Source organism: Neodiprion pinetum, chromosome 7, assembly GCF_021155775.2.
Source record: "Neodiprion pinetum isolate iyNeoPine1 chromosome 7, iyNeoPine1.2, whole genome shotgun sequence".
NCBI lineage: Eukaryota > Metazoa > Arthropoda > Insecta > Hymenoptera > Diprionidae > Neodiprion > Neodiprion pinetum.
This window is the reverse complement of record NC_060238.1, coordinates 22158744-22173686: the sequence shown is the minus strand read 5'-3', so window position 1 is coordinate 22173686 and position 14943 is coordinate 22158744. Positions and strand designations below refer to the sequence as shown.

The 14943-nt window shown below is 37.1% G+C and overlaps 1 protein-coding gene across 1 annotated transcript in view; it reads left to right on the top strand.

The window, feature by feature from the left end:
• dpr12 (defective proboscis extension response 12) overlaps positions 1 to 14943 on the top strand; it is a 159071-nt gene that overhangs the window by 127386 nt on the left and 16742 nt on the right. Inside the window, exon 5 of the mRNA XM_046634921.2 lies at positions 1955 to 2089. Within this exon, the coding sequence (XP_046490877.1) occupies positions 1955 to 2089 (135 nt within the window). The remainder of the gene's footprint in view (positions 1 to 1954; positions 2090 to 14943) is intronic.

Below are 14943 nucleotides of genomic sequence, written 5' to 3'. Positions count from 1 at the left end.
TTCATAATAACAAACATACAACACTTCAACTTTTTCATGTATATTTTTTTTTCTTCATCCGCCTTGTGAAGAATTCAAATCAATTGAATGTATTCTTTGTATTCTCTGGAAGGAGCTTTTACGTATAGAACAGGAGAAAAAAAAAAAAAAAAAAACATACCGAGAAAATAAAAATTACAAGTGTTTTCGAAAACGTGAAAATTTGATTCGCAAAATTATCAAAATGTAGAAAGTTCGAGTGGAGAAAATTGAATATACAGAGAGATAAAATCTAGAAGAACAAAATCTAGAATCTGTAAACGATTCTATATTATCGATTTTTCTACTTCTCCATAAATCAACTTTCTACATTTTCAAATTTTTCAAAACGAGTTTTCGCTTCTGAGAATATTCAACATAGTGGCCTTTTCATTTTTCGATCTTCCTGTATTTTCACCTCACCAATCGCATATCGCATATTTCAAAAAACCGTATTTCGACTGTTATATTAATATATTCTTTTTCAAACGCGTATCGTTGAATAGTCAAGATATATTGACGGAAGAAATTCCCGTCTGCTGAGATTTTTTCACGCGCATATTTAACACGCCGTTAATTGAGAATGAGAATAAAAAAAAAAAAAAAAAAGGCTGCAACTGTCATTTTTTTTCTGTTCATAAACAAATATGCGGCAAAGAGAAAATACCGTTTTTCCGTTTTTCGAAATTCCTTGTCGCACAGCCTCAGACCCTTTTTTAATTCTCCTCTTTAATTACGCTGCACGTTAAACAAAGTAAAAACAAAAAACAAAAAGCGACAAAAAAAACGACAGAGCCAAAATAAAAATTTGCCACTCGCATTTAGGAGCATAAAACAGGTCGCGTGTATAACGCGTGGTGTTTTGCAACGCGCATTGATCATGCAAATTTGTTATACGAAAGAAAGGTGATGAAAAAACGTTTGCAAGCTGGATTAAAAGCCCGAGTGTTCCGCCGGTTCGCCTTCCACTTGACATACTATATACGTTTTGCGTTTTTTGTACTTTTTTCACCTTCCTCCATACGTGGGCTCACCCTTTATTTCCAACCCGACGTTTCGCCAAGTTTTTTGAAAAATCAGACGAAAAGGCACGAAACGCTCTTCTTGTAGTTCTTATTCCTTTTTTTTTTCACATTCAAGTTCTTCGTACAACCTTTTCTTTCTACGCACGTTTCACAAAACGTAACACAATTATACGATGAGTGTAGATAATAGGGGCGGGGTTGAAATTCCGAATTTTAAGAATTCCGAAAGCGCTAAAATCCAAATTTCTTCGTCGCGAATCTTGAAGTAAAGTGATCAAACTTTGAAGAAACATCAAAGTTTCGAATGTTCGTAAGCCCGACGTTCAAAAAATTTTGAAAGGTCAGAATTCAAAGTTCTCCAAAAGTGCAATAGCGAGAAAATTTAAAAATCTAAAACACCGAAATTCCGAACGATCCAATACTTTCAATTCCGTGAATTTCTCGCGCTGTGCGAGTACATCTTAATTAGTCGAAATTTCACTGTATAAAAACTTAATTTTCCGTCATTTCGCTCAATCGTAACTTAAACTTCAAAACATATCGAGCCGTCTGCATTCCGTCTTGCAATCGAAACTTTTTCTTGTTTCTTCAAAGTTCGACTTGGCCGCCTCAACTTTCGCCACCAAATAATTCCGAATTTATCATTTTTCGGAACTTTTCAAATTCGCAACTTCATATCGGCCCCACACGTAACACACGCGTATCTAGCAATAAGCCTGTAATTAGAATTACTTAACGCAATGATAATATTATTGCGCCACAGCCGGTAGGCGGGATTAATCGAGTTGTACGCGTGTTTCGTTTCCTCCTGGGTATATTGAAATTCATATAATACAAAGATCTGTGCGCGTGTGCGTTTGTCGTTGATATCGTTTCGTCTAATTGTAACACGTTTCTATCCTATGCTCCAGGTGTCGACCAGCACCGGTATCCTGTCTCACTTCGTGAATTTGAAAATCGTAATACCGGAGGCGTTCATATTGGGTAGCGGTGAGCATCACGTCGACGTTGGATCCATAATTAATCTCGTTTGCATTATCGAGAAGGTGAGTTAATTATCCGCACATACATATACATATATATATATGTATATATATATATATATATATCGGTGTGCATACACACGCATGTAATTTACTCGTTATAACCCAGCAGTAATTAAGCTTAGATATATGGATGTGCACAAGCTGACACCGCCTGACAACTTCCCTTGCATAAATAGCATGCATCACGTGTCTCTTCGTAACAATTATCCGTCATTTCATCTGTTCCTTATTCACGTAGCTATAATTGAACCAAACCACGGTAACGAAAATTATTATAGAATCGAGCACATTTATTTATATATTTTTTCCCCTCTCTCTCTCTCTCTCTTTCTCTCTCTCTCACGTATTCGTTGAAATCTTGTTATTTAAATAATTAAAAAGAACAGACAACCGATCTAACCCAAAATCTGAACGGTTCTGAATTTTGAAAAGCCGCGTCGAAATCGAAATCGTCGAAAGAAAGAAAATTGATCGCGTCCGTAAACTCGCACACACAGACAGACATCGATCGAAAAATGATCGGAAGTGTTTCTCTAAATTTCGAAAAGTCAGGATCGATTGAAAATTCACGCTTTTCATTTTCGGCTTGCTTAAAACAACCGTCGTTTTTCTCTGAAAACGGTGAACCGGGGAGTTGAAAAAAGAAAAAAAAAAAAAATTTTTTAAAAAGAAAAGCTCTGCGCGTAAGTTCCTCCTTACCACGAGTCTTCGCGAGAACGATCCTTGCAGGTATCGCATTACCCCGTACGCGTATACAGGCTACTTGTCTTTCACCCGCCTTCTTTTACCATACATATTGTATTTTATACACTTTGATGCATATACATGTATAAGTATAGATATATCAGGTATACACGAAGACCTTGTTGGTTAAGGATGGCACAGCGGGTATATCCGTGAAACTCAAAGGCCATTTCGAGCAGCTGTCGTTACCTCTACATCGGCAACAAAACCTCTGCAGATGCCTTCGAACCTTGTGCGGGAGTTGCTTTTTCTTTTATTTATTTATTTTCTTTCTTCTTACGATCGTAGTATAAATTTCAACATCGCGAAAAAAGGGGCATCTGAATGAGGGAAAGCTTTTCGCTATTTTTTTTTTTTTTTATCAACAAAAACAAACATAATATATACGATATAATCAAAAGTATCCCGAAAATCGTCAAAAAGAAATTTATAGTTTTTTCACACGTGTTAATGATATTCCCATCATTTTTTTTCCTTCTTTATTTTGCCAATAAAAAAAATAAATTGCAAATGGTAAAACGGTTCCGAAAAATCTGAAAAAATTCTCAAAAATCCCATGTGACGTATAAAAATGTTTCGGCACCCATCCACAGTAAAATGACTTTCGCTTCTAATTTTTTTAACGTTTTTCTTTTCGGCAAAAGCTTGAAAACAGTAAGAAGGGAAAATCGGCCCAGTCCGGATCTAAGCTTAAAAATTTTGATATCTGACGCAGGATTTTGCAGAATTTTTTCAAATTTTTAATTTTCGTCGGTCGATAAAATCGTTTCTAAATATTGTAGAAAATTCAAATTGAGTCGAAAAAAAACAAGAAAAAAAAAACCGAGTGCCTATCAAAGTGAGAACAATCGTAGAAAAAATCGCGCGCCAAATCTGAGAGGTCAAGGGTTAAAGCCCAGATCGAACTGGCGTGGAATGCCCCATATACAAGTATAAGATACAACGAAACTGATCTCGGAAATGGCTGGATGAGAAAATTTTAAACTTACAAAATTTTACAATCAAATAATGGGCATGAAAAATTGCCATGACCCATTTAATTTCAACTTCCGATCCTACCGGAAATAAATCGATTCTCAATCTTTTACCGCCAAGCATATACCTTTCCTACATACGTTCGTCTACGTATTTCTTAAAAATTTTATAAATTCTTTTCCTCTCCTTCCAACTTTCCTTTCAAAACTTTTCCATTTGCCTGCCAAGTCATATCAGTTAAAAATTTTTCCCTCCATCGTTTTTTCGCCATCATCGCGAAAGTGTGTCGTACAGATCGACGTAATTCTTTCCTTTTCACGGTGATAAAAAGTATCGTGAAAAAACATCAGAACAATACCATTACTCGGAGAAAAACTTTTCAAAATTGATAATATAAATTTTTCAAAATATCCGCAAGTATACAATTTCGGAATATTTTGCTGGAATCTAAGATTGTCGTTAAAACCTGGTGTTTATCAATTAAACCTACAGATAGCTACGAGAGTGTTTAACTAGTGCATACATCGAGATTGAAACTTAAGGCGAAACGTTGGTGAAGTTGTACGCGTGTAGTGAAATAAACCGAGTTGAGAAGAAAAGCCGTGCAGGAGCCAAACAGCAATTAGCGTAATTAACCCGAAACTGATTAGCGAGTAGGATACCTCATCAAGAAACACACATACTTCGACTTTAGTTTTCGACTGCGTAAAACACGCGTCTATAGAACGAAACGATACAAAGGGCACAAAAGGGATCCTCGCAAATTCTCTTCGCTGAAGTTTCTGCTTTGTACCAAAGTGTTCGGTCTTGTACAAGTATTTGATCCTTTAGTAGGTATATCAGTTATTTACCAAATATCAGAGAGAGCCATTCAATTTTCTCTTATCGTCGAACCGCTGCTGCTGCTGCTCCAATTACGTAAAGGTATGAAAAGTAAGAGAAAAATAAAAATAAAAATAAATAAAAAAAATAAATAAATAAAGAAAAAAACCAAGACGAAGCCAACACGAGCCCCGATCGATCCTTTTATCCGCTTAACGAACCGACGCAATTCGAACTTGGGCAGAGCTGCTGAATGAAATCGAAAGCAAATGTCAAGAGAGTTCGATTTTTTTATTTTTTTTTTTTTTTTTTTTTTTATTTTCCAAGCTCTGAGAGCGAGGGATAGGGAAAAAAGAAACGAAGGGTGGCCAATTACACGAAGAGGAGACGTCAACGCGTTCGAACTCGAATTCCAAACCCACTCACGAATCTCGAGGAGACCTTCTGCAACCGTAGAGAGAAGGACTCTTCTTAGAACTTATAAGGTCCTAACCGAACTTAACGCGACTTAACTCGCCTCAACTTCTGAGCTCTGACGTGACTTTTATCGTTAAACACGTTAAAAGGGGAAAACTGTCCGCCTCTTTAAGATTCGAAAATGCGAAACTGGATATATGCAATTTAGTGACGTTTACGAACGTGGTCAAAGTGGCGACAATTAAGAGATAGTCGCATGTTTTCAGAGATTTGTACAATGCCAGATTGAACGAAGTAAGATTCGCAGATTCGTGGTAGAAAATGGAAGAGAAAAACCCGAGAACCGGACACGTTGGAAGTACGATTAAAAACGATCGTGACATAATTCTGGATCTATTCTTTGCCGGGTCGGTTAGTTATACATAAAATACCATGTACAAAGACTAAGTCGAAAACGAAGTACGATTATTTGAACCGACAAAAACGTCACCATAAATTTTAAGTGTTTAAAATATCACGATCATATGTTTGAGTGATTGGAATCAGGATTGGTTGTAGAAACTGTTGAGAGGTATCGTACTGTGAATAAAAAAATATCGAATTCAGAGAGAAAGATCAATTCTAGGTAAAATGGTGCATTTGTGAGGTGGTGGTAGAACTGCTCCTAAGAGATGAAACCACAATCGAAATCATTAAAATATCCGTAAGGGTGAAAATTGAGTCCGAAAATGAGAGAAACACTCGAACGTAGCCAACATGGTTTAAAATCGACTTAGACCTTGTGAAAATGAGTTTCTGATCTAGAATCATCGCCCAAATAAGACGGTATTCTCTCGGTGATAACACAGGTCTGCAAAAAAATATATATTTGTTTTCATCCGCATGGGATGTTTTTGGTAAATATTACGCTTTCTAGTCTGCTGAATCCAAATATGACTTCCGTTTGACTCCGTCGCTTACGGTATTTTTGCAAAGTGCGAGGTGTTTGCATTAAAAAAAAAAAAAAGCATAAGAATAATGAAAAAAACCACCATTTCATCACGATAAACTGAACAATATTTCTTGTAAAATTCTTTCGTATTTTCCCCGGTTTCGGTGAGTAAAAATCTTGTAAGAACCAGTATTAAAAAACCTGTGCAATTTTTTAATTGCAAATCTGTATAATCGTTGCATGCAAAATGAAATCGTACATACAGTAATCTACAAAACATGATCAAACAATTGAACTACAGTTGATACCGATCAGAAATTGTCAATTTAACTCCGTGCAAAAGTGAAGATTGTCAATAAGTATTGAAAAATAAGAAGAAATAAACGAATTCCACTGTATGCAAAAACGTTCCGACTTTTTACAACACAAGCGTATAAACTTTTTCAATTTACATTTACGTTTCGTGGCAAAATTCCGGGTAAAAAAAAAAAACAAAAAAAAAAAAAACCTTAAGAAAGAAAGAAAGAAAGAGTTACGATATTACAACTCGTAACAGTATTATTTGTACACGCTTGTACGTTCCGCGAATGAATCGAAGTGAGGAAAAAATGGAGAAAGGGAATGAAAGGAGAGGGTGAAGAGAAGAAAAAGAAAAAAGAGAAAAAAAAAGGTAACGCGAGAGAGACGATAAGGAGGTACAGCCAAGGAACGGCAATTTCCGTGAGCTTAAAACGATTTACTCGTTGAAATTTGGCCTCTTGTAGTCACTCGGGGAAATCGAGTCGTTAAAAGTTCCCACGGGACACTTCGGGGGCCCGGGAATGTATATAGCTCGTGTATAAGAAGGCGACCGAGGAGGTGGTATAAGGTCTTCGCCTGGCTACCCGGATGACTTCCTCGGTAAGTGATTGACTCGACCCCTTCGAGCAGCCCCTTATTCAGTGGCTATCAGATTGACGCCCTTCTCTCAGTTTCATTTTCTTCTTTCTTTCTTTCTTTCTCTATTTAAATTTTTTTTTCCTTCCTACTTTATATATACATATACATATATATATATATATTTTCTCACCCTTCTTACCCTCGTTCCTTACCGTTCATCCGGCTCTTTATAGATATAATACATAGATATAATGAGAGTAGTTTTAAAGGCGATGGCTTCAAGAAGCTTTATTCAAAAAAAAAAAAAAAAAACTCGCATGCAATAGGAACAAGAAAAAAAGAAAGAAAACGCGGGCAAAACAGCAAAGTAATTCGAGTGAACCAACTGCTCGTTACAAGTACAGAAAGACTGACAATTAAAATGGAAAACAAACCCGCAAATACCTCTCTCTTCTTCTCCCTATCCGATGTTATACGATGTCAAACTACCAGATCCGTAGGTAAAAAGTTAGGTGAGGTTATAAGTCGAGTCAAGTTAGATTGGGTTAGGTTAGCTTAGGTTCGTTTAAGTTGGGTCAGGTTACACTTTTACAGGATACGGTGCAACCACCCCCCCCCCCCCCCCCCCCCCCAACAGACCTTGTTTGCGGCAAAAGCTCGTCGTCGAGTGTCTTCTCTTCCTCCCTTGCAGTTCTACCGTACAGTTTCAATGAACGTGCAACAACGCGAGGTTGTACAGGCAGTCAGGTACATAAAGTCGAGTAAAGTCAAGTGGAGTAGAGTAGAGAGTCGAGTGTCTCTCTCTCTCTCTCTCTCTCTCTCTCTCTTTCTCTCTCTCGTCATCCGAGTGCAGAAGCTCAGCTCTTCCTTTTCTCCGAATGTACTACACACAACTCACGTAGATGATAATATAACCTACGGTAGTTTTGTTTCCCGTCCGTTAAATATCCTTATATAGTCCGGCAATTGTGTAACGAAATTTAACCAGGCGTCTATTGCATCTCGTTACGCACGCCTACGTTAGTTTTACAATTTTTCTACGTGCAGTATTCGCAGTGTTGAAAGTCAGGTAATTTTAGGGGGAAATAGGAAAATGCTTTTTGCGAAAATGAGGAATGTAATGGGTTTGCAATATTTTTTTCGTAGTACCGGACAAATATAACGAAATCAAACACACACGCTAGGGTGGTCCTTAAAATGATCGATATTTAATTTCAAACGGCTGACCCGAAAATCGGCTCTCCGCATCATTGAAAAATAATACCAAAATTTTTTTTTTCACATTTTTTTCGCAACTCTAAACCGTGCCTCAAAGAGGGTGGATTCCGTTAAACCCTTTCAGTGGCGCATCGGATCTATCGAACGAATTTTGATGAAATTTGGTTACGGACGGATTTCTTGGGTCACTGATTACAAGTCTGAACTCAATATTTGAAAATTAAAAATGGCGGATCCGATATCGTGGAACGAAATCCAAAAAGTCAATTTCATTCCGATAAAACTTGGTACTCGGGGATTCCCGAGGTCGCTGATCACGAATCTGAACTGGAGATTAGAAAAATTCAAAATTTTGGATCCGATATGGCGATATCAAGTGACTTTTTGGGTTTTGTCCACCATATTGGACCCGCCGCTTTGAATTTTCAAATTTTGAGTACAGATTCGTAATCAACGACCCGCAAAACCCCCTTACGCCAAATTTCATCTAAATCCGTTCGATAGACTTGACGAGCCCCTGAAAGGATTGAATGGAATCCACCCGCTTTGGGACACGGGTTAAAGTTGAGATAAAAAATCTGAAAAAAAAATAGGGAATTATTTTTGAGTCATGTGGAGACGGAAAATTAAAAAATGACCTTTTCAAGGGATTAGCGAAAAAGGTCAAGAAATTAACGAAAAACGAAGTAAAAATGGAAAGCAGAGGCGGAAAAGCTTCACCCTTGTAATCCTACCTTACGGGCGCAGGACAAGGGGTTGATACACGATAGGTATACATATATTCATACTTGTACCCGCCGCCCTCGGATTAATGAAGCTTCTTCAAAGAGCGCTGGTACACAGATACTTCTGTACATGTGTGTGCGTAGGATTACCTGTACAATACACACTCGCTACCATATATGGCGACATACGTTACACACGGATATGACGCGTATATAAATATGTATAATGTGTAATTTATGTACACACGTGCATTATATCGATTATAAATAATAACTTCATAAAAAGATGACGTGTTTAATTAGTTTTTAAGTTTCTCTTGCATTTTTCCCTCCTTTCTACACTCGGAGAGAACTTTATGCTTATTTGAAACAAACAATCAATTTGTCAGCAACTTTTTTCGCGGGAACACGACATTTTTTTCAAAGTACCAAAGTCAATGAAACAATTGTTCCAAAATTTCTATAATCATTTCTATTGAATAAATATACTTATAATCACGACATCTCGATTTTAATCCAGTCTATTCGATGAAACGATACTCTTTCCGTGGTATTATCAAAATATTGAACACGCTCCGGTAGATTAAACTAAATCGCTTCGTACAGTTCACGAAATCTATTCGGTGGATAAGGATTAGTAAGATTGACGAAATCGTGAGAGCTACTAATTGATTGACGCTATCAAATAACACTTTACGTCGTTAATTTGAAAGAATTTTTGTCGAAGTGACAAAATACTTTGCGTAACGCGTTAAAAATCCTTTCTCGCTAGTGAAGTAAGATTAGCAATTATTGGCAGGGGTTTCGGGCATCCGTCCGGTATACTCAGCAGAACAAAATCATTCGTGATCCAACATCGTTGAATCGACCTGTCAATTCGCAACGGCATATTTCTTAGTCATTGTTCGATGTGGCGCTTAATTCGTGCGGCATAAATTAGAATAAAACGATAATTTTATCAGTCACAACGATTAAACAATAATTTTCCAATCTTTACGAAATGATTTCGCTTTTCAGAACTGATTTCGCAATCGGAACAAAATCTATGAGATTCTGGTGCTAGACCTTTCCTCAGACGTTACCGAAACATTTAGTTTTCTGCGCCCTGTGAAATCAACTGCGCTTTTCGGTTGCGTGTAAATAATGTTTCATCGGATGTACGTTAACCCTGAAATTTCGTTACGACGATAAAATTTTTTCTCCGAGTATACCGTAAGAACGGTACTTACTCGTATAGAATTGTACTAACGAGACGGAATTCGAGAAGCATTAAATGCCTCCCTCCGACCGGCTTGTCATCGCATGATAAAAGGTTCGATATCACGAACCTGCCACTTTTGAGGCGACGATTAATTGATAAAGCGCGGATATAAGGTTACAGCTGGTAGTCGGGCAGGTAGGCGGGTCCATAAAAAAAAAAAAAATACAGTAATCTTCGTAATTTCATGTTTATAGGTCTAAATATTAATTGTTATCGCCTTTGGTTGTAATAACACGTCACTCGAGTGACTCGAGAATAATTCCCTTGCGCCCTGTAAGTATCGATTCGAACGCAACCCTTGCTTACTGTAACATGCCTTGTAGGGTAGATACGTACCTACAGTATAAATATTCACCTAAATATTACACGACACGTAGCCATATCGTAAAAGGGAACTTGCAGCCTCTGCGAATCGTTGTAAACGGCAAGTACATATTATTATGATAAAATTCATTTCCGTGCAAACCTTCGCGTCGGATAAATTATTATCGCAAGCAACGCAGCAGCTTTAGTAGCAGCAGATTAGATTATACGTGAATAAAAAATTCCCTTTATTCTCTTTCGTGTATAAGATACGTAAGGACGTACAAAAATTTTCGGAACGTTGTTCGTGGGGTAATAATTCATTCTTCGAATTTCGAAACTCTCACCGTTATGCGATGATATTAAAAAATTTTCTTATATCTTACATGCTACAAATGGATCCACGTTACGATTGAACTTGCTCGCTATATTTTACCTACACTGAGAGAAATTTTTAGTTCCGGTTACCGCTCAGTCCTTAACTATTTTCATTTTCCAACAAAAAAATTCTAGTATCCGTTACTATTCTTTGTCATTACGATCACTGTTGCTAGATTTTCTTGCAACCGTTGCGAAAATTTAATGCTTTTGCAAGAATAAATTGACGTTAAAGCCGTATTTAACTAAAAAAGTAGATTAAACCTCACAAAATGATTTCGCGTTGCAATTACCAAGAAAGGATCGACAATAGCGAAAAATGTTTACGCGTACCTCGTTTTTCTTACTTCCAACAATATTCAAACAGTTTTTTTAACGATACCTGTTTTAGTCAATTTTTCTCAGTGTACATTATAATCACTTCTGGGTAAAATGTTTCAATAGATCGATTTAAAATGAAAAAATGGAAAATGCTTTTAGAAAAAAGTTTGAATTAAAATGGGTAAATGTAAATGGTTTACTTTGAGAACATTTAAAATGGTTTATAATAATGCAAAATGATTTACGTAACGAAATCATTTTTATATCCCATCTGTAATACAACATATATGTCGATTATCGTTTTTTTATCGTCCATGCTTCTCCTTCTGAATCGCATGATCATAAAACCGTAGGAAAATATTCTGCTGGACGCTGCTGGATAATAAAATGCTTCAGTAGATCCAGTTAAAATGAAAAATGAAAAATGAAAAATGCTTTCAAAAACGTAATTTAAATGGGTAAATGTAATTAGTTACTCTAAGAACACTTGAAATATTAAATGCAAAATGCCGTTTACATTTTAAATGCCTATTTCAAATGAAACCATTTCAAATATTACCCAGCCGTGATAATAACAACGATTTTAAACGATAATAATTTTACACTCGTGTATATCATAAATAATTGATCGTTGCTAATATAATACATCCCACAGCTCAGATATAAATCAAACAAATTAGCTTGGATCAAACAATTCTATTATTTGTTTCTTTTTTTTTTGTTTTATTTTCTTTTCAAGTTCATACCGCTTTGCAAATTAACGAACAAAATTCCTGTTTGTTCAAACGGTGAAATAAGTAAAATGAGAGATAAAAGAGAGAAGGCGGGAGAGAGAGAGAGATAAAGAGGTAGAAATCGACGGCATCGAAGAGAAGAAAAGATCCGTGTGCGATATGAAGACGGGATACCGATTTCCGGTTCCTCCGTCATCCCGGGTCACACGGTACTATACGTACAGCATAAATCCAGCGATTTCAAAGCTAAGGTCAAATCTCTCTACGGCAGGTAAAATCCATCACTATTGTCAGCCGAGGTCGACGAGTCCCTCGTCATCGTGGCTAAAATCCCTTCAGGAAAATCACAAGAGAACCGAGTTTCGGTTCGCCGCGGTTTGCCGGACGGACGGTGAAAACGTCGAGCTTTCTCCCCCCCCCCCTCGCTTCTGCGAGAAGTAGACTCTGCAAGCTGACGCAGCTGACCCTGCAAACCTTTCGGTATACAACCTTTGCCCTCGATAACAGTCGATCCCATTACATTTAACGCCAACCGGGTAGACTTTATCGAGCATAAACTCGGCACGCGAATCTCCGCTAACACACATATACGGCTAGGATGTATTCCGATGGATGTGAAGCTACGGATGATGACGATGACGATGATGATGATAGACGATTCTCCTGCAATTATGTACAATGAGAAGAATTTCATTTGTTGCGGTAACTAGAAAACGTCGGTAAGACAGGTATCGTTAGCAAAAAAGTGTTTGAATATTGTTGGGATTACGAAAAACGAGCTATTATCGATACTTTTTTGGTAATTGCAACGCAAAATCAGTTTCTGAGGTTTACTCTACTTTTTTAGTTAAACGAGGCTTTAACGTCAATTTATTGTTGCACAAGCGTTAATTTTTCGCAACGGTTGCAAGAAAATCTAGCAACAGCGATCGTAATGAGAAAGAATAGCAACGGATACGAGACTTTCCGGCAACGGCTAGAAAACTAATTTTCACTTTCTACCTAAAACAACATTTTGTCGATTGTGGTAAAAAAGGAAAATATTTAAGGACCGAGCGGTAACCGGAAATAAAACTTACTCTCAGTGTAGGTATCTACGATTCGCCAGCCGATTAAGTGCCATGGTTTCATTCGTCACAAGTTTTCTCATAATTTTCCATTTTTTTTCTTCTTCGTCGTATTTTTTCCCTTCGATAAGGGATTTTTTGCACATACACACAGTTTTTTCTTCCGAGTAAACGCCGCAGTATGTTGTGTTGCCTACCCCGAGGGGAACAAATATCGGTAAAACAGACCTACCCGGTCATAATCACTTGGGTCAAGTCGAGTCGTATAATCACTTCAACCTGACTCCGGAATGCGATCACTTGACGTTTCAGCATTGGTTACAAACGACGATGCAACTGCTTGGCCAAATCCAAACGACTTGGCAACACGATCAGTTTCAGCTTCAAACGCGCTGACCGCCGATAACTCGGTAGGTCTGTATTACCGATATTTGTTCCCCTCGGTGGTAGGCAACCAAACATACCGCGGCGTTTACTCGGAAACATCTAGTACATATGTAACGGTACAATATGTTACTTTCACCTTGCCCCTGGCGTACAAAAAGACGACAAACGCGACGTCTCGCACAAATTTACGAGCGAAGATTTTTTAAAAGGTCGGTAAAGAGATATCAAATCAAAACCAGAGAATCATGAAATTTGTCTGGTTGTAGGTCTGATTACACCGGTCGACACGAGTTTCGAGTCCGCGTTCCAGATGTCAAATTTGAATTTCATTCACGTAAATAATAAATAAATTTAAAAAAAAAAATAGCTTTGTTCGTTAAATTTTATTTTTGTAGAAAACAAAACGATAAAAACGTTTTCCTTTTTCTTCTGAATATGCTCCCGCATTATCCATCAACCAAAAACTTCAAGACTTGCGTATCAACGTAAAAAAAGAGAAAAACAAACTTTAAAAGTAATAAACAGAAGTTTTGATTATAATTCGATGTATAGAATCGATATTTATTCATTTCGGTAGAAACTCGATAAAAAAAAGAAATTCTTTTTTGTTTTCTTACCCACCAGTGTTATTTTCTCCCTACGTTAGCCGAGATATTCTATCGCGATGATTCATTCGCAAACTCCATTGCATCAAATCACGTAAACAGAAGTTTATAACACACCAGTGTAATAACAATATTATTTAAAAAACAACAACGACAGCAAACAGTCTGTGACCAAGTTCCTGTATCTGCTGTGGCAATATGTACGGACTTTGCGCGGACAGACAGAGACTGTTTGCAGTAAAACCTTTCAAACTTCTGTCTCCGTGGTGGATCCAACTCTATACACAATCCAAACATCCCTGTGCATCTATTTACCCATGTGTACATGTGTACCTAAAAACTACGTGCGACATACACACACACATACGTGTTATACACGTGAAAAGACCGGACCTGTGCAAACCAAGAATAAACACGTCGACAACTTGTAAAGTTGACATTCTCTCTGTCCTGTATCTTTCCCAGTCCTTCTCTGTAAAAGAGAATCACGAAGGTTCGAGATCGACGATAAGATCGCAAAAAGTGTAACTACAATTTTATACGGTATACAGTGGATCGTCCGATTTTTTACTTGTTATACACTCTTCGTTTTCCTTTCATTCTATTGCCATCTTTTAAATGTTATAAGACAGTCACTCCCGACTGCAGGTACAAACAGAGAAAAATACGTGAGAATTTAATCTACCGTTTCAGAGCTTCGTTGGAGGTTTTTATTTATTTTTTATTTTTTCTTGCCTCTTATCCGCTTCTTTGCCAGTACCACCATACACAAATCCTATTGTCAGGATATTGTAATCAAAAATGGGAACAAGAAGTTTGAGAAAATTGGTAAACTTTGCCTTTATAATCCAGAACCGTAAGAAAAAAAAAATATAAAGGTCCAAATCTTAATTTTCAACGACATACTTGGAGATTCGTACAAACTCATTTCTAGTTTGTGTCAATAATTAATTTGAGCTTCATGATCCTTGTAATTTACACAATATTTCGATCAGAAATAAACGGCAAGGTATTTGTGATGAATTTTTTTGAAGAATGAGAGAATTTTTTTTTCCTTAAATTCACATTGAAAAATGTTTTCGATAAA